Here is a 24,191-nt window from a genome sequence, read left to right as displayed (position 1 = left end):
CAAATGATACCTTCATTGTCATAGCTTAGAGCAGTGTCTGATCATCACCCAAGGTTTTGGTTCTATGACTGTAGCGTTGAGAGTTTTGGCTGGCATGACAAGGTAATACTAGAATAAAGTTGACATTTTTAAAGTGTGTTTTCCTTTTTTAGTTTTCAGACATTTCATAAACTACATAAGAATTCTTGTTCCGTAAGCTTCTGGATATACTTAGCTTGATATATAAAACTGAGATACATTCTTGACTGGTTCAGAATTCAGTTTTTCATTAAAAAAAAAAAAAAGGAGCTGATAGTGTGTTTTTCAGAAAGCTTTGAGAAGAGTAATATGAGACCTTGAAGGAACTACCAGTTTCTTCTAAGTGTTAGTAGGCATGCAGTCACTGTTTTGGACTAACTCTCCCAGACCCCCACCTGTGGACAACCAGGTAAGAGCTCTCTGTAGTAAAAAAACCAAACAAATTCAAAATCAGAGTCCTGTTCTGGTGAATGAATTTGGGTGGAAGTGAAGTATATAATTTACTTATCATGCTATTGGAATTTTGTATTTTTAGTCAGTCGATTTAGTTTATAATTTGTTACAGTCACCTCAGAAGTTAAAATCAGAGCTTTTTCCCCCTGCCTTCTCATTTCATACTACCTTTGCTTTTAAATCAGAGGAACAGATATATGAGGTCTCCTTGGAGACCTTTAGAACCTGGGGAAAAGACACATTAGGGTAGAATACAAACATTTTCAAGTTAGAAGGTAACACAGGAAATCACTAAATATAGTGACTTCATACCACAGGTAAGGAAGTGGAGGCCTGGACAGGTGAGGGGACTTATCCAAGGTCAGTAAATAGAATGGAAGCCAGTAATTCTCAGCTCGGGATCCCCCCACGACAACATGAGTTGCATCAGGACTTTTGTCTTAGGCACCATTGCTTCCTTTAATGGAATTGTACAAAATATCAGTTAGATATAGAATGACCATATGTTCTGATTTGCCTGAGATAGGCTGGTTTCCATTTCTTGTCCTGGTGTCATTATTAGTAGCACACTATATTACTCTCCAGAGTGTCTGGGTTTAGATGATAGATTGTACGGTTGCCTTGTTAGGACATGCAGTGTTAATTTGTACATGTTCTGTTCTCTTGATTCCCACACAAACATTCTGGAATGTGGGTACATATAAAATTGCTGATTTTGCTTCCTCCTTTGATTTTACCACATGACTAGTGCACATTGTTCCTGTATCGCAGAGAGATTTGAGCATTAAAGCATAACAGGCCTCAAAGGGAGGTTTTTTTTTTTTTAAGGTAATTCTACAGAAGTTAATTATAGAGGTCTTTAATATTGTGTTAATGTGTGCTATAGTATGCTTCTCTTGTCCTAATAAGCACATTTTATTAGAACCATTTAGAATGTGTTATTGGAGTATGGGTAATAGTACAAATACAAAATTAAAAATATGTATCAGAACATTAAAATTTGGTGAAAGTACAGTTTTGGAGGGATAATTCTTTCTCATGCACTAGATCATTTTATTGGAAACTGAATCACAGGGAGGTTCAGTGTCCACTGCCTAAATTCCAGCAGTATAAGGTAGTTTCCAAATTCTTCTCCTCATGAGACTGGAATTTTGTGGCCTGAACTTTGACTTAATATTGTATTTCTGTGGTTTCTGTGGTTGGTATTGGCCAGGCTTCCCACATTTGCACTGTTGAATCTGCCTTCTCAGGGTGGACAGGTGGGTAGATTATGCAGAAGTTGGCCTGGCTGTGCAGAAGACATGTTAGTCTCAGTATGAGCTTCATATCCAGCCCCGTGGTCCCTGTTATCAAAGAAATTTTTAATCAGATGAAAACTTCTTCTTAAGTTGTGGAGGAGATTTTCACCTTTACAATGTTGCTTGTCTTTTAGTTTATTTCTCTTTATGGAGCAAAATATCATAGCCTGTTACTATGATCTTGTTATCTTTTAGTATTTTTTTTTTATTTGTATCAGTCATTATACTGCTGACAGTCTAAAGAATAAAAACAATTTGAAGCATCATGATTTTACCCCCCTGCCCATTTAACTTGAGAGTTTGATTCAGTATCTAGTTGTAGCAGTGAAAATTTTGCTAATTAAAAAAATTTTCCCTTACATTAGACTCTCAGAGTTGATGTCTTCTTTTGTTTCTTAAGTTCGTAAGAAAAAAATTAAGCATACATGTTTAATTGTATTTTGAAATTGGATTTCTCCAGACAGCCAAGAGGATTCCAGCATTTGGAATTAACCGAATGTCCTTTTATTTCTCTTTTTTTAAAAAAACCAACACACAGTACTTTTCTTCATTTTTTTATAAGAATTTAAAGAGATTGACCTAAAGGTCTGGTTCGTTCGTTCTTTCTTTCTTTTCTTTCTTTTCTTTTCTTTTCTTTTCTTTTCTTTTCTTTTCTTTTCTTTTCTTTCTCTCTCTCTCTCTCTTTTTTTTAAAGATTTTATTTATTTATTTGACAGAGAGAGAGATAGCCAGCGAGGGAGGGAACACAAGCAGGGGGGAGTGGGAGAGGAAGAAGCAGGCTCCCAGCAGAGCAGGAAGCCTGATGCGGGGCTCGATCCCAGGACCCTGGGATCACGCCCTGAGCCCAAGGCAGACGCTTAACGACTGAGCCACCCAGGTGCCCCATGGTTCTTTCTTTAATACAGTGTTTCCTAACCTTTCTTCTTGGCACACAGAAAATGATAGTAACTGTTTGTCATGAGAAGATGATGCTGGAAGCCAGAGGTGCCTGTCATGGCCTTCAAAATTATTTTAGGTCCTTTGCATCTCCCTATAGACCTTAAAATCAACTTGTCAATTGCTGTAACAAAAAAGGAACTTTGGTTGAGATTCACTTGAATCTGCAGATCAGTTTAGAGACCAAATGATTTATCAATATTGTTCTGATCCGATATGGTCTGTTTTATATTTTTTATAAGGTTGACCCCAGATGTTGTGAGAATGGATGGGGATGGGGATGGGGGCTGGAGGTGAAGTGAGAGTGGAAACAGGGAGGCCAGTTAGACTTTTGTAGCAGTCCATTCTAGGGTCTGTGGTGGGGTGCATCTGCATAATAATAGTGAACAGAGAAATGGGTGGGTTTGGGGATATATTTTGGAGGTAGGAGCTGCAGAACTTGCAGATGGTTTGTGTATGGTGAGCAAGGAAAAGCTCAGTATGAAGGATGAATCCTAAATTTTTGTCTTTAGCAACTGGGTAAATAGTTTTAGCAACTTAGTGCTTACTCAGGAAGCATCTGATCAAAGCATGACCAGCAAGTCTGCCTGATGGTTTTTATTTTCTTAATGTAGCTAAGGCATGTTCATCAGCTGAGAGTGGGGGGGTTTGGGAAGATAGGAGTCCTCTTGAGAGTGGGAAGCAGAATGCACAGGTAAGAATTATAGGATTGCTTGGTAGCAAGGATTGTCCATTTCAGATTTGTGGTCAAGAATTTTAAATGAGATTAGTTAGCAGATAAAGCCAGATCAAGAGACCTTTTGTTTTGTTTTGTTTTGTTTTGTTGCTGGCATGTTTAGTTGCTGGTGTACAGCTCAAAGCGGTAGTTAATTTTGGTTAGCCAGAGTTCCTGCATTAATTATAGAGGATAGTGTGGGGGGTACTAGAAAGAATCAGAAGATTGTTTTTAAATCACAACCAGAATTAAAATTAAGATAAATATAATAATACTTGCTTTGGAATTCTTTCTCATCAGCCAAAAAAATGTCAGATATGTAGCTTTAAAGAAATAATGTTCAGCTTTGATATTATAACTTAATAGAAATGTTTTTGACAATGAAAGAAGACATGCTAATACTTTTTATTACCATTTATAGACTTAATAGTACCTTTTTAAAAAAATATTCAGGAGTAGATAGTCTTTTTGAGCATCTAGAAACTGCTAAGGAAAAGACCCACAAACCCAGGAGAAAAATGGGCAGAAGTCATGAACAGAGATGGTTTGCTGAAAGAGAAATACAAATTAAATCCAATTCTCACCTGGTAGGTTGGCAAAAAATCTTAACATTTGCTTGCATCCTCTGCTGTAAGGCTGTGGGGAAACAGACACTCATTTATTACTGGCTGGTGCTACATAATAACCATTCCTAAGGACAGGAATCTGATGAGATCAACCAAAAGTACTATTGTTTTGCCTTTTAGCCATTATTCAATGAATTTGTCCTTCAGATTCCACCTGCACATCTACACGGTGACTTACACACACAGTTATTCAGTGTTTACAGAATAACAAAAGCCTAGAACTACTCACATGTTTATCATTGGGGCTGGTCGATTAAACTGTAGTACAGCCATACAATGAAATACTGTGTGGTTGTTCAAAGGGACTAGGAAGGTCAGTAGGAGAAGAAAGGGATAAAGAAAAGAGGGGGTAATCAGAAGGGGGAATGAAGCATGAGAGACTATGGACTCTGAGAAACAAACTGAGGGCCTCAGAGGGGAGCGGGGTGGGGGAATGGGATAGGCTGGTGATGGGTAGTAAGGAGGGCACGTATCGCATGGTGCGCTGGGTGTTATACGCAACTAATGAATCACCGAACTTTACATTAAAAACCAGGATGTACTGTATGGTGACTAACATAATAAAAAAAATTATTATAAAAAAAAACAAAAACAAAGGGACAATCTCTGTGTGCTTGATAACAGAGAGATTTCCAGGATAGATTTGTAAGTGAAAAGACCATTGTTCAGAACAGCATAAATAGCATATGGTTTCCTTTCTAAAAGGGGGGAGGTGATGGTGTATACTTATATTTGTTTGGTTTTGCATAAAGAAACACCAGAAGAATAAACAAACTAATAAATGATTACATTTTGGAGACAAGGGGGAATGGGTTGGCAGGGGAGTGAGGAGAGTGTGAGACTTCTGAGTGTATATCTTTTTATGTCATTTTGATTTTGAACCCTGTAAATATATTAATCTACTTTAAACAAAAAAGAGTCTGTGCTATGCGAAATAAAGTTTTGGAAGTCATTGTTATCTTCAGTGTTATTATAAATTGGTTAATGAAGTTTGATGGTGCAGGCAGTAAGGTAAGACAAATATATTAATGAGATTTTGTAGTTTAGGGGGCATTGGAATTATTGGAAAAATTGCTAAATAAGTTTATGTTTCTGGTCAAGAGAAAACAGTATCTAAAGAAAACATCAAAGTAAACAGTAACATAAGTTATAAGTATGTTACTATAATTTAGTGATACCTTGTATTTTTAAAAACCATGATTGCTTTTGGAAGGTTGACATTACATTTGGTTTTTTAACTTTTAAGAATGTGACATTTATTGAATTTAATGTTGCTACAAAATCTTTTTGTACTAACATACATTACTATTTGTACTTTATAATAGCCTTTTTTTCTGGGAACATTTATGAACTTCAAAATACTTCTGAAAGTTAAATGGTTCACTGTGTTTCAGGTGGTGATTTTTGTTTGTCGAATGTTTTTAGAGAAATGTGGGAACATAGGCTAGTTCTGTCACATCTTTTGCATTTTCAAAAGAGTTTAAATTAGGTGGTAAATGAGCTTACTGTCCTTTGGATGAATGCAACATTGTTTTGGGGGGAATGGATCTTCACCTAAGATATTATGACATCAAGTCCTTGAAATGTATGTGTGTCTGTGAGATTCCCGTAACTAGCAGGCAGGTGTTTTTGTTTGTGGAAGTTCATCTCAGTCGTGGTTTTCTGACTCTAGAATGGTTCCTGGCATGTGGCCGAGTGTTGGATTAATTTCCCTGGGCTTCACGTGCCCTGTTGATAAAATGGAAGGGTAGTTTTTTACTGGGTTAACCTTCCTGGGTGATTTTAAAAAAACAAATGAGGTGATTATATATTGTGAATGCTTTGTAAATTGAATATTACCTTAGTTTTAGGTAAGGTTTGCTTTCATCTCTTCTTAAGGATTTACCATGTATTGATAAAAAAAGTTCTTATTCTTGTATCTGAAGCTAGCTTCATTTTATATTTTTCTAGATGTAATGGAGAGCAGTGAAACTCTTAGCTCTGCTTTATCCATGAGCCTTGTTGGTGGTTGTCTGATAAACCTTACTGATGAGTGTATAGGAGGCGGTAGTGTTCTTTAACTCCTGTGGATTAATAGCATTTTTCATTCTGCTACTACTGGTTGAAGCAGCACAGTGTGGTAAAAAGATGAGCTTTGCATTCACATCCCTCTTTTTTTACTTACTTTAACGTCTCTGATCCTTTGTCCATCTGTGGGGATAAAACCTAGGCTGCTTCTATGAGTTAAAGCTAATGCGCACTGGCTAATTATTACAATGGTTTGTAGAAGTAGTTGCTCAAAAAATGGTCATTTTTGTCATTGTCAACATTGAGTGATTTCTTGTTTGAACATAGGATGTTTACTATTCTAACATTTTATTGTTAGCCTGCTGCTAACATATTAGGTATATAAGCTGCTGCTTACCCTGTGGAATAAGAACAGATTACTGAAAATAAGGGTTTGAAGAAGGATTCACGGGAGCCAGCAGCATTTAGTTAAATACCATTGTCTGTTGGCACTGTGCGCTCTCCACCAGTCCTCCAGTGGTCTATCCTTAAGGAGTTTTTTGTTTTTGTTTTTGGGTTTGATATACTCAAGCACGCTTAAGTCAATGCCACAGTTATGAGAAGAGATGGGCTTGTGGGGGAGGGTAGTGGAGTAACTACTAGATAATAGAAAATCCCACTTGTAAGTAACCTTTATTCCACAGGATTTTTTATAGCAGATGTTTGCATTTTTTCTACCCCACGGTACCCTGTGTACCTGCCATGCTGGATAAATAACAAGTTCTGATGAATTTGCACCCTGGTGTCATAGAAACAGTGGAAATCAAAGATTAAAATAGAGCACCTAGTGATCAGGTTTCCTGGCACAAATGGAAGGATAATGCTGAGGCAATTATTCCTGTAATTCAGACCCAGATTGTTATATGAAAATGGAAGCATTACTTATTGAACACTTACTATATGCTAAGCTCTATGTTAACCAATCTGTGTGTTATATTGATTAATCTTTAAAATATCCCTGTGAACTGCAAGTGTTACCATCCTGACCTTATAAATGAGAATATTAAGACTTGGAAAGACTAAGTAAGTTGGCCAGTATTACATATTAAGTGACAGAAACAGCATGGAAACTCAGCTCTGATGCTAAAATCTGTGATTTCTTATCCTCTGGGTAGTCTTATCAGTCATACTGTTGTGAGAGGTGTTAGGCATCTTTTCAGCTTTGGCGGTAAAATCTTGACTAGTAAGATGAAATAAGGTACTGCAAAAGAAATATGCAAAAAGTGTTTTCCTTTGCCCGTTAAGATGTTTTGCTACTACTTTTAGTAAGAGAATAACAAGAGTAAAACATTATAGAAAAGACCAGTTAGGCCCAAGACCTACAAGCCAAAAAGTTTAGTTTATACTTCCGAAATTCGAGCTGAAACAAAGGTTAAATGGTATGAAAATTAATTGTGGGTGTTCTAAATAGATCTACTAGAATCTTTCTACACAGAGATTGGGAATTCCATAGAATTCAAGATTAATATTTTTGTCTGTGTGTCCTTCTTATGTGTATTTAATCTATAGAATAATTTGTGCTCTACCCTAGACTAATGCTAACATCAGAGAGCACAGTTTAAACACCCTTATTTAGGGAGCTGTGACTTTCATGTACCTGACCTCATATTCATCCAGCTTCTTAAAAGCATGTCTACCAGAATGTTTAAACCCAGGTAGGAGAGGAGCTGAAATTTACTCTGAAAAAGTTCTTGTCTGAGAATTAAAAGCTATAGCTGTGTAGGCTTATACATGCTCTGACCCTGTGTATACCAGAGTGAGTAATTTATTTTCTCCTGTGGAGGATTTTTTTAGATGTCTTGAAAGTATATGAAAGAAATTTTTGATCTCCAAGGCATAGTAAAATGACTAAATGACTAAGTATTAATTACTTCAAGGAAGAGATCTGCGAGTGTTAATCTTAGTAATATTGACTCTTGTGCCCAGTAGTCTGTTTGTAAATCCTGTTTGCAAAACTGGATGTGTAATTTCAGGAAGGTGGTTTTTAAGTAGAATATGGTGAGTACATTAACTTAGAAAGGAATGAACATGTATTAGTGTCAACTCTTAGTTGTTTTTTGGTAGGGGTGGGGGCAGTGGACAGAGGAAGAGGGAGAGGGAATCTTAAGCAGGTGCCATACCCAGGACAGAGGCAGACCCGGGGGTCCGTCTCATGACCCTGAGATCATGATCTGAGCCAAAATCCAGAATCCGACGCTCACCCGGCTAAGCCATCCAGGCACACCAACTCTCAGTTTCTTAGTGGTGACTAGAATCAGAGTAGCAGATATAGCAGATAATCCTGAAGCATCACTGTAGGTAAAGTTCAGACCTCTCAAAATTTATGTCATTCAGATTAGCAACTAAGCTGGGGTGGAAGGAAAGGTGGCGAGAACTGAGGGACTCAGGAGCTGGGTAGCATGTCTGGTCAGTGGTATTGAAGTCACAGAGCAAGAGGAGATTGCAGACCATTTTTGAGAAGTGTTTTTTGTGAACCTTCGCTACCATCTGTTTTCACTGAGGTATTGTAGAAAAACCGCTTAGGTTTATGTCACTAATGTACTGCAAATATTTTCCTTTAACAAATCAGTGATTTCTACTGGTGATTTGAAAGCCCCTAGGTAAATTGACCACAAGACTACTGGGTTAGTTGACAGTTCTAGCTGTCCTGCTTACTTAGCTAGAACAGGAGGGATGCTTTGTAACCTTCCTGTTTAAAAAAAAAAAAAATTATGTGTATGTTGGTGTTGGCAAGAAGCACACTTTATTTCCTCTAGCCCTGTGACACCTACCAGGACTCAGAGTTGCATGACTACCCTTTAACCCCCGTTCCCTTAGTTCATGGGTTCTCGATAGGAGCTCCCTAGTGGATGGAACTTGGCTCTTGGCAGCGAGGAGGCTGGATGGCCAAAAAACACACACATACAAGAACAAAAAAACAACTTACTCTGTGTATAAAATATATATATATTATATATATATAAAGAGATACAACATATAAACAGGTACAAATTATATTTAAGTATTAAAATCTCATGGAAGGGCAATTATGAAAAAAAAGTCTAAAAAAGCTCCTTAGGTGGGGGACTATAATGAAAAAGGTTGAGAAGCACTGCCCTAGCTCTGTCCAGGTAAAGAAGAGTGGGTGAGGGTATCAGTGTAACAGGAGAGAGAAGAGGGGGAAAAAATTACATTAAAACAACTTCAGTTTTCTTTATAAAGTTGTAGTAGTTAAAAGTGAAGTAAGGAATAACAGAGGTTGGGCTGTTGGGAGTGGAAAGGTTGGAGCGCTTCTGTGGGGGCAGGGGAGGCAGTGGGTATCAGCCTGCCCTAGCAAGTGCGAAATTCATAAAGTTGGTAAAATCTACCCTGTATCTCCTTAAGGACCTTCTGCTTTTCTCCCTTCTCTCCTAATAAAAACTACATTTAGCTAGCTGTTTAATGAGAAAGTTTGTTTTAAGGTGGTTTACACTATTACCAGTGATAAATGTGTGTTATTATTTTCTGGGGCACTTGCATTTGCATGGGGGGCACCCTCAAATGTGGAAGAGCAGCAGATGCTTGGGTACTCCGATACTTTAGAGCAGTGCTTCCCATCCCAGGGGCTTGAAGGAATGACTCAGTGGGCCTGCAAGAGCACATACATACCAGGAATTACCTGTGTCTCACAAATGCGGGTGCTACTGTTTTTTCACTGTCCTGCATGTGCCACTGTAATGAATAAAATATAGACTAAAAGTATTGCTGAATTTATGATACTTTGTTATTATGTATTTTCTCAAGCCACTAATACTAAGCGTATTGTTGCTACTGTGAGGCTCCTTATCCTGAAATGCCTGAGAACCACTGAGCTAGCTGTACCGGAGGGTCACTACACCCACACTGCAGACGGAATCGCCACACACAGGCCATCATACACGTGAGCCGTAGTCAGAAGGGCTCCTGCATACAGCTCCTTGAGGCTTGGGATTGGGGGGGGGGTACCCCTTGAGTAAAATATCTGGCACAGCACCGTATTTATTGATGGTTGTTGGCTTGTTTTGTTCATGCACCACAGGCAAATGTTGCTTCAAAATGATTTGTTTTTTTAATTTTTAAACTTTTGTTATCTGAGTATCATTAGAAGATGATTGGCACAGGTCTGTCCAATCGTGTTGTTTCTCACCCAGGAGAAAGTTATTCCTTTGTTTTAGCCTTCTCCACCCTGGGGTAGTGACTCCTGTTTCTGAGTTGTCCCACGTAATGCCCTTCACATTCTTTGTCTTGGATGCCTAAGGAAATGCTTTTTCGCTATTAGTGTACATCTTTTTTTTCCTTTTTATTTATTTGGTAAGAATTTTTTTGGGTAAGAACAAGATGCTAAAAGCCTTGGAACACTTTTTCTTTTAAAGAAATAATATATGCCCTCTATAACCTTATTTTACCCCGTACCCTGCACAGATAGACCAAACCTTTAAGCCAGGTTGTATTATAACGAATTCCATTATTAGCACAGTTCAAATTAATTAAATTTTACTTTGGTTACAAAGGGACTAAAAGCCACTTAGGAACTTAATGTCTCTTTATGAATCTCATTACTAGAGTGCAGGTTTTAAAACACAGTTTGATCTTTGGTTGCCATGGGAGATTAAAAATGCTTGCGACTGTGTTCCATTTGAATGCAGGCTTTATGTTGAAGGATTTATTTAAACTTTGATGATTTTTTCTTTATTATTGCTAGTTTATTTTTTTACACCTTTACTGAAATTGATGTATAATAAACTACAAATATTTGAACCACACAGTTTGATGAGTTTTGATACATGTGTACAGCTATGAAATCATCTTCACAGTCAAGATGGAGTTTTTTCTTGCCACTTTGTAATCCCTCCTTGCCCACCCCTTGCCCCCTGAAGGTAATCACTGGTCTGCTAGTTTGCTTTCTGTCACTAGAGATTAGTTTGCGTTTTCTAGAATTTCATATAAATCTTTTTATTGTCTGACAGTATTGATGTACATGTCCTTTTAGTTCCAGTTCAGACATCATAAGAGATCTTCTTGAAGAAGAGGAAGCCTGGGAAGCATCACATAGGTGAGTTCTTATCATTAAAAAATGTGTATACTTTGAGAAATTATAATTCCACTCAATTTTCAAACAAAAGAATATTTGTGCTTTCTGATTTAAGAAGGTAATAATTCACACACATTAAGGTAAAGATTTCCAGTTTACTATTTGTTTTATACATTTTTGCTTAGAAATGGAATCCCACTGTAATAACTCTGCTTTCTTGTCAGAAGTTGTTTTTCTAAAGACAGATTATTCCAATGAGAAATTAATAGTTTAGCCATAAGCACTGGCTCAGGGTGTTTACAAAACTTTCAGTCCTTTCCTGGGTGTTCCCAGTCATAAGATGTATTTAGTGTAAAATAAATGTAGTTTGATTCCTTCTCCTGTTGGCATTTAGGAATCTGTCCAGGAAATGAGAATGGTGGAGGGGACCTATTCCAGGTCCTACTGGTAGGTGGGGAGGAAAGGAACAATGCCAAAGAATATTACATTTTCATTAATCTCCACCTGCAGGAGTGATCAGCGGTACAGTGGGGCAGTTCTGTTCCACTATAATTTTGTGATTACACTTCAGTGGGCCCTCCAAACTGCTAGCAGTTTTACTGTTTCTGTGGTCATTTCTTTGTCTGGTTCTTCACAAGGATTATTTGAAACCTCACCTCTTTCCAGTGGCTACACCCCCAGCTGGAGACCTTTTCTCTTCCTTTGTAGAGAAAATAGAAGCCATTATATGGCAGTCCTCATCTTTTCAACACCAAATATATAAATCTGCCTATATATTGTAGATATTTTATTCCTCTTTTTATATTTGTACATATTTTATTCCTTTTATAATGAAGGGATGTCTTACCAGAGGGTAATTCCTCCTCCCTCATTCCTACCCATTTGTCAGGAATTTTTTCCCTTCTCCCCTTCCCTTGTCTGGCAACCTCTCCCTCTCAGTTGTATCTTTGTTATTGGGTTTTCAGCCTGCTCACATCTTTCCATCTTAAAACCAACCAAGCAACAAATAACACCTCATTCAGTCTCTCCTCTTACTCCATCTCGTCCTGCAGCCACTGTTCTATCTCTCCTTCCTTTCTTAATGGATGGTCTCTACCTGCATTTTCCACTTCCTTATCTCCTACTTACTCTTACACATTCTCAGCCAGTTCCGTCATTCATCTGAAATCATTTCCACTAAGGTCATCAAAGAACTCCATGTTGCTAAATCCAAAGTCAAGACCTTCATTGACTTCTTAGCAGATTTGATACTGTTGACCTCTTCACCTTGTTTAAAGCCTCTTTGAGGCTTGAAGAGGTGAATTTCCATCCCAAGGTCACTCAGCAGTAAATGGTAAGTGATGGAGCTAAGACTGTAACCAGTGTGTCAAAAGTCAGCTCTTCGGACCATTAAGCTGTATACTGTCTTTACAATGAAGGAGAAGTTCACTGTGCTGAGATTCTGTAGTTTCATAGCTGAATCACTGGAAGAAAGGGGAGTGTGCTGTATCCAGGGAAAGCATGAGGAGGAGGTTTTTCAGCCAATGAGATATTTGGTGGTTCAAACAGTAATGTTTTATGAAAGTTTGAGATTTTAGCTGCATTACTCTCACCTAAGCATTATTTAACTGCATTTTGGGAAGAAGGCCACTGCTTAGCTAGCTATTGCCTCTTGTACCAGGAATCACCCTGTTCATGCTGACCTAAACCAGGCACCGAGGGCTATGACACATTATAGCCAGAGTTCCTATACCCAGGCCCATTCTTAATATTGATGGCCTCCAAAAGTCATCATTATAAGAAAGCACTTAGACCAGTCCCATCGATTGATCCTCATAAATAATAAATGTTACAACTAGAAGAATCTTAAGTGTTCATCTCATCTAAACCTATCATGTTATAGAGAAGGAAGCTGGACTCCAGAGTGCTAAATTGACCAGGTCAAAGTCCACAGCTAGTTAGTGGCACTGCCAAGATCAGAAGCCAGGCCTCCTAACTTCAGCTGAACGTAGAACAGTTCAGACAAACTTGTGCCATAATGTAGCTTTAGAGGCAGAAGCAGGAAAAGCCTCCATAGCTTTACTTTTAAACAAAGTCTGTCAGTTCTATATCTTAAGCTTATAGGCATGTTTTGTGGTACCACAAGTGGCATATTTGAGATGTTAGTCCTGGAACATACTATTTCAGTTCCAACACATTCTCTTAATTCCGTAAATGATTGAGAGGTTCTGTTAGCAACACAGTGCTCCATATAAAGCAATATTTTCATGAGCAACCAAAATTGTTTTCTACAAACTGGTCTTGGGTTCTTATGTCTGTAAGTATTGGTTCATCTTACTGTTTCGAGCTATAAAATATATTACATCAAACAGGATAAAAACAGTAAGAGAAATGGTCCTGGTATATCATTTCCCATTTCTAGGTTTCACTTGTTTTTATATATAAAATGTGAGGAAAATCTGTCTGCCCCAGAGAGTCTAAGTCCCTTCTCTCCAGAGCTGCTTACCGTCCACTGTCCCCTCTCTCAGTAGATGGAGTATGGTAGTCTGCCCCACTGTTCAAGCCAGTCACCTAGGAATCATTTTCAACCTCTCACTCGCTCTGACTTTTCATATTTAGTAAACTGCAAAAGTCGTATAGGTGAGTGGTGCTGAGACCTAAGTATGCTTCACAGACATCTGAAGGACTTGTTAAAACACAGATTATTGGGCTTTTCCCAATTCAGTAGATTTGGGGTGGGGCCTAATAGTTTGCATTTTTAGCACATTCCCAAGTGTTGCTAATGCTGCTTCTGGTTCCCCCACCTTGTGCAGCTCCTTTGTGATATCTCCGTCAGCCCTTTGAGCCACAGCTGGCTATAGGCCCTTTGCTCTTCTCTCTAGCTTGCTGCAACAGCCGTCTAGCTGCCTCTCTGCCTCTAGTCATTACAGTTCATTCTGCCAGTGAGATCTGAAACACACTGTGTTCTTTCTGTTGGACTTAAAAGTCCTTTAGGGACTCGCCAGTACCCAAGGCTCCTACTGTCATGGCCCCAGCCTACCTACTGGCTCATGGAATTTCATTTGCACGCCGCAATTCCTTGTTTCAGCTAAGCTGAACTACTCACGGTCACCTCAGAGAGTCATGTTACCTTGCTTCTATGCCTTTGCTTCTGCCTCAGTTGCCTTTTCCCCTTTCCTCAGCTAGATGGGAATTGTCATTCCTTTCTCCACAATTCCATTCAGAAGCCCCTGACTCTGCTTCTGCAGCACTCTGCACTCACCACTTGACTGCCTTTCTAGAGAGCATGTTCATTGGGCCTTGACTCTTCATGTGTGTAGCATAGTGCCTGGGTGGTCCATAGTGGGCACTCAGTAGGTATATGAGTGAATGAATATGTCAGTCAATGTTTATTGGATCTGAATACACTCATTAGTGAATTCTAACTGTTAGTGACATAGCTTCTGTGGCTCCAAGAACCTGTGAATGGATAAGGATGGTCACTTACAAATCAGTTTAACTCTTTATCTCATAGTGCCTTAAAGAGGAAATTTTAGGAAATAGCTTTCCTAATATTCTTATAAAATCAGAAAAGAATAATTTTCTCTGTTGATAATCTGAATTTTATCTTAAACCCATGATAATTCATTTGCAACACGTTTTGTTTACCCATTCAACAGCTGATGGGCATATTTGGGTTGTTTCCAGATTTGGGGGATTATGAATAAAACTGCTGTGAGGATTTGAAGGCAGCATTTTGTGTGGATGTAAGTTTTCATTTGTCTTAGGTAAATACCTAGGAATGGCATCATTTGGTAAATGTATGTTCAATTGATAAGAAACTGCCCAGCTGTATTCCACCAGCAACGCATGAGATTTCTAGTTGCTCCATATCTTGGCCAGTACTTGGTTATGCTCTTTAGTTTTAAAGCCATTTTAATAGAGATATAGTAGTATTTTTTTTGTCATTTTAATTTGCATTTCCCTAAGGATTGATGATGTTGAATTTCCTTTCACGTGCATATTTGCCATCCCTATGTCTTTTGATAAAGTGCTTCCTCGAATTTTCTGCCCATTTAGTAAATTGGGTCATTTTTTACTTTTGAGACTTATGAGTTCTTAATCAGAAATGTGTTTTGCAGGGGCGCCTGGGTGGCACAGCGGTTAAGCTTCTGCCTTCGGCTCAGGGTGTGATCCTGGCGTTGCAGGATCGAGCCCCACATCAGGCTCCTCCGCTATGAGCCTGCTTCTTCCTCTCCCACTCCCCCTGCTTGTGTTCCCTCTCTCTCTGGCTGTCTCTATCTCTATCGAATAAATAAATAAAATTTAAAAAAAAAATGTGTTTTGCAAATACTTTCTTCCACTTTATGGCTTCTCTTTTCATTTTCTTGATAGTGTTTTTCAAAGAGCAGTTTTAAATTTTGATGAAATCTAATTTATCAGTTTTTTCCTTTCTTTTACATATGGTGCTTTTTTGTGTCCTGCCTAGGAAATCTTTACCTAACCAAATGGTTTTCTATTACATTCTAGAAGTTTTAGGGTTTACATTTAAGTCTATAATCTATTTCAAGTTGGTTTTTATAAACGGTGCACTGTGTGGATTGAGGTTCAGTTTTTCTCTTCTACATGTGGGTCTCCATTTGTTCCAGCTTTATTTATTGAAGAAACTATCCTTTCTCCATTTAATAACCTTGGTACCTTAATCAAAAATCAATTGGATATATATGTGTGGGTCTGTTTCAGGAATCACCATTTTGTTCTAGTGATCTATATATTTGTCTTTTCACCAATAACACACTGTCTTTGTTACTGCAGCTTTCAGTAAGGCATGAAATCAGCTAGTATGTGGCCTCTAACTTTCTTTTTCCAGTTTACATCAGAGTTCATTCTTCTTATTTTATAGTGTATGGGTTTTAACAAATGTATAATGACATGTATCCATCATTATAGTATACAGAATAGTTTCCCTGCCCTAAAAATCCTTTATGCTCCACCTGTTCATCTCTCCTTCTCTCCAAGTTCCTGACAACCACTGATGTTTTTCTGTCTTAACAGTTTTTGCCTTTTTTAGAATGTCATTTACTTGGAATCTTACAGTAGGTAGCCTTTTCAAATTGGCTCATTTCACTTAAGTAATATTCATTTAAGATCACCCCATGTCTTTTTGAGGCTTGATAGCTCATTTCTTTTTAGTGCTGAATAATAGTCCATTGTCTGGGGTATTACAGTTCATTTATCCATTCACCTATTGAAGGGCATCTTGGTTGCTTCCAAGTTTTGGCAATTATGATTAAAGTGCTATATATAATTCTAATTAAAAACAAAGTACGTGATTTTGTGTGGATATAAGTTTTCAGTGCCCTTGGGGAAATACCAAGGAGTGCAGTTGCTGGATTGTATGGTAAGACTATTTAATTTTGTAAGAAACTGCCAGACTTTGTTCCAGAGTGGCTGTGCCATTTTGCATTCTCCCTGGCAGTGAATGAGAATTTTTCTTGCTCTACATCCTCACCAGCATTTGGTGTTGTCAGTGTACATTTTTTTTAAGAATTGTTTTGGCTATTCTGGTTTTGTTGATTAGAATTGGAGCTGAGGGTTGCTTGGGTGGCTAGCTCATTAAGCAACTGACTCTTGGTTTCAGCTCAGGTCGTGATCTCAGGGTCATGAGATCGAGCCCCACGTCAGTCCCTGTGCTTAACGTGGAGTCCACTTGGGACTCTTACTCCCTCTCCCTCTGCCCCTCCCCCTGTTCTTTCTCTCTCAAATAATAAATAAATCTTAAAAAAAAAAAGAAGTGGAGCTAAGGTTCTCCTGTCCCTAAGGGAGGTGAAAGGCTATCTGTACCGGTCTGAATGTGGTGCTGAACTTTGGGAAGGGATTTTATGGTTCTGTTGGATATAGTATCAGATTCACCATCCTACCCTGTCCTGTTGGGGAAGGAAGCACCTGAATTGATTTTATGGGGTTGGGTAAGATTCACAATGGGGAAGGGAAGCTAATGTGACCTTGTAGACAGGGCCCTTTGGGCTAATTCATTGTACTGTTGTTTTTAAATTTGGATGTAGGGGCGCCTGGCTGGCGCAGTCGTTAAACGTCTGCCTTCAGCTCAGGGCGTGATCCCAGCATTCTGGGATCGACCCCACGTCAGGCTCCTCTGCTAGGAGCCTGCTTCTTCCTCTGCCACTCCCCCTGCTTGTGTTCCCTCTCTCACTGGCTGTCTCTGTCAAATAAATAAATAAAATCTTAAAAAAAAATTTGGATGTATGTGGGAATTGATGTGTTACGTATGCATAATTCCCCACCCAATAAGTGCCAGAGCAAATTCTCTGATAGGGGAGAGCCACACACAGAGAAGTGCTAATACCCTTGAGTTCCCACAACCCTAATGACCCCTTGGAGCTACAAGTCTTAAGACCAATAATTTTCCTGATCGGAGCCTCTGAGAAAGGGAGGCAGCCTCCACCTAGAGGCACCCTTTGGGATTTTGGACCCAGGTTGACCCAGGTTGTAATTTCCTGGTTCCTAACATGACCTTCAGGGTATCAGAGGCATCAAGTTCCTCAACCAGTGGGCTGCTTTTACCTTGCGCTTAGTTTGGGGGCTGGACTGTGGGAAGCTTTTGTTCACTGATTTTGTTCTCATTTACCTTTCAGCCTTGTCTGCATTCCTTCATCCCAGAGGGACATCTCTCCATGTCCATACCTCTCCCTCAGCAGTTTATTGCTACTGCCTATTACTTGGTGCTTGGCTCCTGGTGGGAGCCTGCTGGGGCTCTCTGTTGTCTTGTTCCAGCTGCAGTCTTGGGCAGGCTGTGTCTGGATTTCGGGGGTGGAGCTTTCTCTGCCCTCCCATGGTAGTCACACTGCCTTGCCTAAGCCTTTGCTTGGTGTTGTTTGAGATTATCAGCCCAAGATGATTTTCTGCCCTTCCTCCAGGGTAGAGGTTTTTATTTCTACCATTTCCCCAAAGAATCTTTGCTGGTGTTCTTGCAAATGATTTCCTGTCCTTCCCATTTAAGCAGACTTCCCATTCAAGCATTCTGCCCCTCCTCCAGAGGTAGTAGATCTTTGCCTGACTCCCATGGGCCAGTGAGTTTCCCTCAGCAGCTGAAAGCTCTCACTTCAGAGAAGAGAACAGTCCCAGGAAGAGATAGGCCTTTCTGCCTGACCCCTGTCACCCCGATTCACCAGCTTTATCCTGTGCCACCAAAGTGGGCTTTCCTCAGTCTCCCACCCTGCTCCCAGTCTTTCTTATGAGCACTTGATGGAGGCTCCTGGAAAAGAGCTTGCCAGTGCATGTGGCTTCTCCTTGTGTTCGGGCCTTCAGTACTAGCCCATAGTTCAGAATTCATTAAAAATGCTAGCTCATGTCCTCTTACCTGATTGTATAACAGCCATCTTTCTCCAATTCTGTTTCAAGAGTGAGAGAATTTGTATGGCCCACCTCTCTTTGGTGGGGCTTAACTTTCTTTGGAATTTTGTTTTCTTGATGCCTTACAACCTCAGCTCTCAGGGTCAAGAGAATGATTTTGTTAGACACTGACTTTGTCTTGTTAGGATTTTTTTTTTTCCTGCAGTTTTCTTCATGTTAAGCAAAGCATAAAACTATTCTAGATTTTGATTCAGAAGAAAGGGGTTCAGTTCCTACTTCTGTCACTTATGGCCTGTAATCTTTGCTTCTTCACTGTCTTGTCAGTTACAAAATGTGTATAATAATAACAGTAATAATAATTATTTTAGACTTGCCAGTGGAGTAGAGAACTGTTTGGAAGTTTAAATGAAATAGTGCATGTGTGATAGCACTTCTCAATGAGAAGCTGCTGTAGAATTATCATGATCTTTATTTTCTGAGATGCTGTTTCCTTTTTTCTGTTTTCAGAAATGATCTTCAGGATGCAGAAATGAGTCCAAGACAGAATCGTCGTACAAGATCAGCAGAGGGTGCTGAGATTGAGCCGAGAAATAAGCGGAATAGGAATTAGTGAGGGCTTTGCTGACTTTTCCAGTGTGGTGATTGGAGTGTGGCACTTTGGGTTGCCACACAGACTTCCTATTCATAAGTGCCCATGTGCAGGTGTTGACTTCTCAATTTGATGGTTAGCTGGTTTTCATACTTTTTGCCTTTCCTGGGAAAAATAAGTTCTAAAACATCCTCACCTGGTCAGTTACCCTCTGTCTCTAAACCACGTCTCTCTCAAAATATTGACATCCACATGTCTGCCAACTTTTCAGAGTACACAGACATTGTGACAAAGAGTTTTGTGTCATTTTGTTTCTAAATTTAGGATATCCTTAAGGCATTCTCCTCTTCCATGTAGAAACTAACTTGAGAAAAGGATTCTTTCAACCTCTCTGTCACAAGGAGCAGCTGAGGAGTTAAGAGCCTTTGTATTTCTGGAAAGGCAGGTTGTCATAAATCACCTCTTTGGTGCGTGTCAGTTCCTGATGCCCGGATGCCAGCATGCCTGTCATAGCAGTTATGTGATGGTCATTGCCTGAGTTTAATGTAGTCATTTGTCACTTGGGGTAGGATGTTGGTATCAAAACTAAAAATCGCAAACACTGACTTTGAAACATGGGGCATATTCTTTGGAAATGGCACTTCAAAATGATATTAGTCTTTTTCTTTTTTTTCACTTGGGTAAATCAAATCTTTACCACTCTGACTCCCAGCTATTAAACAAAAAGAATGCAATAAATGAATTTTGTAAATGAATAGGCTGTATCAATTTAAAATAATGTCCTGGAAATAGTGTCTTATGAATAGTTGAGTACACGCTACAAATCATTGAAAAGACTTGGTCAGAAATTGTCTCTGTGAAAAATGTCCACCGGTTCCCAGTTCTACCAGAGTTCCTCATGCCGCTCTTCAGCATCTCAGAGTCAGCCCTCTCCACCCCTGCCTGCACATCACTCCCAGCCCAAACGCATCAGCTTTCAAATAACACGACAGCACACGCGCCAGTGTTAAGACAACAAATTTATGAGTGTGCCAGAGAGACGTTTGTGACTTCCCCTTTCCAAAGAATGTCTCCATTGACTTTGGCTTTTTGGTATGCCTTTGGGTTTCTGGATAATATGTGGAGTCTCATTATGACTTAGAGTTCAGCGCTTGCACGCTTAAATGGCCATTTGTTTTCTTTTTGAGTTCCCTGAACTTCAAATGGTTATGTAAGAATTTGTCATAGTCCTTTCATCTGCTAAATTATGAGTGGTGCATTAAGGAAACTAAAAGTAGCACCACTCACTGAATCTATCAAAGGATCTGATGTGAGGTAGGTTAGCAGTATCAAGCAAAATAAGGTTTAACATTGATGTGATATTTACATCACTGAATTGCCAGAAATTATGCTAAAATGAAAACTGCTTCATTAAAAATTGCACAGCCTACTAGAAATTAAACTGGAAGTAATTACTGTAATTGCAGCTGTAAAAAACAAAATCCAAACAAGTAAATATGAAGATCTAATTGGTTTTATTCAAGGATTCATGAATCAGGCAGCATCCCATCTACAAATAGAAAGGAGCACCAAGTCGCTGTACAAAATGGATGGTTTTTAAAGGCTTAGAAACAGGGTGGGAAGGAAGGATGGACGGACGTCATTAGCCAAAGACAAGAAAGGATAGGTGTAGGCAAGGTCACCTTTTGGGGGAAGGGCTGGGGTCTGTCATGCAGATGACCTCAGTAATGCTGATCAGGAAATTTCAGATTGACTGGTTAAAGTTCACATTCCTGCAGTGCAATTAAGTTTTGGTTGCTGTTGAGGGGGCAAGTGACGTTATTTTGGGCCTGTTACTTATTTTTCTTTTTTTTTTAAACACAGCAAAAGGAGGTTGCAAGGGAGTAGTGAGACCCAAGATAGGGAACCAGGCAAGTGACTTTATTCAGAAAATATTTGATTATCTTCTTAGTTACGTAGCCATCACTGCTGGGTGATGTACAAAAGACGTTAGGGTTCGAAGCCGACGGCCAAGAAAGAATTCTTAAGACGTCTTTGATGCAAAAAGATGGTTTTATTAAAGCACGGGGACAGGACCCGTGGTCAGAAGGAGCTGCACTGGGGTCATGAAGAGTGGCCCATTATATACTTTGAAGTTGAGAGGGGGTTAGGGATAACATAAGCCTCCCAGGTATTTTGACAACAAGATTTCCAGGATCCTGAGGGGACTAGCTATTGTTAGGAAAGGGGGCTAGCAATTGTTAGGAAAAGGTCATTTATTACTGTTTAGTAAAAACTCAGTCATGAGACTTTTCAGATGTATATTGGTGGGTCATATGCTTGGAGCATGATTGCCAACCTGTATCTTGTGGAGGTAGAGATAAAGGAGGTTTCCAAAGGAATTTTTATATGTTGAAGTAGACTTACAGGATCCTGGGGGTCAGACTAAGATTGCCTTTTGCCCTTAGCAAAGTATTAACCTCAAGACAGCTGAGTTCCGAGAGGTATGTCACTCTTACTGTTTCAAGGACTTGTCAATGGGCTATAGATAGTAAGGAAACGTAATAATTTTTTTTCTGCCTTTGTTTCCTGCATCACGGAACCCTGGGAAAACAGGTGACCAGAGGCCATTTGAAAAGGTGGTTCTTGGTAGGGCTGGTTCTCATTAGGGCAGAGAGGAAGATTTTGCCCCTAGGAGACATTTGGCAATATGTGGAGACATTTTTGGGTGTCACAACTTTGGGGTTAGGGGATTGCCACTGGTATCAGTAGGTAGAGAGACCGAGGATGTTCAGAAGCATCTGAACATACTACAACACACAGGGCAACCCTCATGCAGTGTTTGCTCAGGCTGCCATAACAAAGTGCCATGGACTGGGTGGCTTAAACAAAATAATTTTTTCCCCTCCCAGTTCTTGGAGGGTGACAGTTGAGATGAAGTCAGTAGGGTTGGTTTCTTCTGAGATCTCTCTCTCTGTAGCTTGCACATGACCACCTTCTTGCTGTGTCCTTAGATGATCTTTCCTCTTGCTTGCATATGTTTGTGTCATAATCTCCTCTTAAAAGGACAGCAATCATATTTGATCAGGGCCCATTCATATGATTTCACTCTACCTTAATTATCACTTTAAAAACCCTGTTTCCAAAGGCATTCACATTCTGAGGTGCTGGGGTTTCCAACTTCAATATATGAGTGGCAGGGTTAGGGAACACAACCCATAGCACCCCACTTCCCAATTAAGGATTATCTGGTCCATTAAAATTGTCAATGGTGCCAAGATTGAGAAACTCCAGTGTAGAGGAGCTCTCAAGTCTACTTGAAAAATAATGCTTAAAGGGCATTTACTGAGCTCAATTTGTTAGCACTTAGAATATATTTAATATTCATATATTAAAAGAAAGGGATTTTTATATTCATTTAAAAATGAGGAACATAGGGTAAGTGTTAAATCCAGGATTGAAACCAATAAGCTTTTGATTCTGAAATTCATCTTTTAGTGAAAACATGATCCTCATCACTGGTTATTAATTCTTTTTACCTCCTAACTCCCCTTCAGGATGTAACAGCTCCCATGTGTATGTCATCCCACAATGGCAGTGATGCCTGTGGTTTGGGGAGGGTGCAAGTAAGCTGCTGTGTTGTCCAGAAAGGGACCTTCAGGTTGATCTGGTCTGTCAGGCCATGCTTTCATCTTCTAATCCCTTCTCTCTTCTTTATACCTCTCATTGAGGGTCACTGGTCTAGTTGAAAAAGTAATTCACACATGTGTGGCAGTGTGAGTAGTATAGTGATAATGGTATATATTTAAGATCTATCTCATGTGGTTGAAGAGCTTCAGAGCAAGTCTCCCTAAAATGTGCCACTTTGGCATGTGGTAATTGAGCTGAAAGCAACTGAGACCCTGTAGGCCCAAGAGAAACTTTTTGCCATTGCCTTAACTATCATAAGAATTTAAACTTGGGGGTCTTTCCCAGATTTACAGTTAATACCAGAGATAAAATTTTATCTGAGTAACCTATCTCAGGTAAACATCTAACTACATCTAAAACATCTGCTCTTTTTCTTATTGCCCTGTGAATTGCTTTCTTCCTCTTTGAAATCCCAGGGCTCTATCCCATTTCTTTCTGTCTTTGAACCTTTCACGTTTGTGGGGTTCCCATACAAAATTAAATTTGATTTTCTCTTGCTAATCTGCCTCCTGTCAACTTAATTGTTACACCAGCTGGAAGAACCTTTGAAGGGTAGAGAAAAAATTTTCCTCCCCAGCATGGTAAAGATTCTGTCAACAGGCGTAAACAAAATAGAGAAGCTTTTGGAGAATTTTTTTTTTTCCTGGTGGCCCTCGTTCCTATAGAATGGGAAAAAAGCAGTTATCTAGATTACTACACTAATCGTTGCTGTGGTTGAAGTAAAAATTTGACTCTTGAGTTTTATTAGAACTGGGGAAAAAGCAGAAACAGCGGATTACAAAATTCTTACCATCTGCTAAAAGAAAATAGCAATTCTTCAAGTGAGACACAGTTTTTCCTATTATGTGTTTCTTTTTATTATAAAAGTAACTAGTTATGAACATTAGAGGGGAAAAACCATCACAACCATTGAATTCATGACCATTTTGATAACCTTTCTTTGGTTTTAGTTTTTGGGTAAATCAGATGTCCTTAGTAATAGCCGCTTGAGGTATAAACAGATCATACTGGCATTGATGTCTCTATGTTACTGGCTTCATATCCCTACCTACACTTAGGCATCATGGGGGCATTTCCCCATCCCCTCCCGGATGTCCAGGTATCCCTGGCCTCAGACTACTGAAAATACAGGAACAAATCCATGCCTAAGTATGTTGCTGTTCTCCTGCCACATTCCTCCTGGGCATCTGTCACCCTTGCCAATGCTCTCTCACACTGCTGGTCCTGCCAGAGAATCCTGACTTGCCATGTCCTGACTCCTGACCTGGCACGTGCCAAGGCATCCCCCTACCCCCTTCCTGTTGATTTCACTGAGTCTTGGCCTTGCTGTGTTCTAAGTGGAAACAATGAAAATGTGCTCCCTTAGTCTGAGAGTATGCTGTCCCCTGGAACCATTGTGTCCTTCATAAACATTTTGCTGCCTCTCCTTCTTTCCTTACCCCTTTTTCTTTCTCTTTCTCCCCTTTACCTCTCTTTCTTCTTT

The 24,191-nt window shown here is 39.4% G+C and overlaps 1 protein-coding gene across 2 annotated transcripts in view; it reads left to right on the top strand.

The window, feature by feature from the left end:
* RAD18 (RAD18 E3 ubiquitin protein ligase) overlaps positions 1-19,792 on the top strand; it is a 102,157-nt gene extending 82,365 nt beyond the window's left edge. For both annotated transcript variants that reach the window (XM_034658694.1, XM_002920380.4), the window contains 2 exons: positions 11,080-11,142; positions 18,958-19,792. In XM_034658694.1, coding sequence (XP_034514585.1) covers positions 11,080-11,142; positions 18,958-19,060 — 166 coding nt within the window. In that variant the 3' untranslated portion in view covers positions 19,061-19,792. The remainder of the gene's footprint in view (positions 1-11,079; positions 11,143-18,957) is intronic.
* Positions 19,793-24,191: the final 4,399 nt, after the last annotated feature.

The sequence above is a fragment of the Ailuropoda melanoleuca genome, chromosome 4 (genome assembly GCF_002007445.2).
Source record: "Ailuropoda melanoleuca isolate Jingjing chromosome 4, ASM200744v2, whole genome shotgun sequence".
Classification (NCBI taxonomy): domain Eukaryota; kingdom Metazoa; phylum Chordata; class Mammalia; order Carnivora; family Ursidae; genus Ailuropoda; species Ailuropoda melanoleuca.
This window is presented reverse-complemented; position numbering and strand designations above follow the sequence as displayed.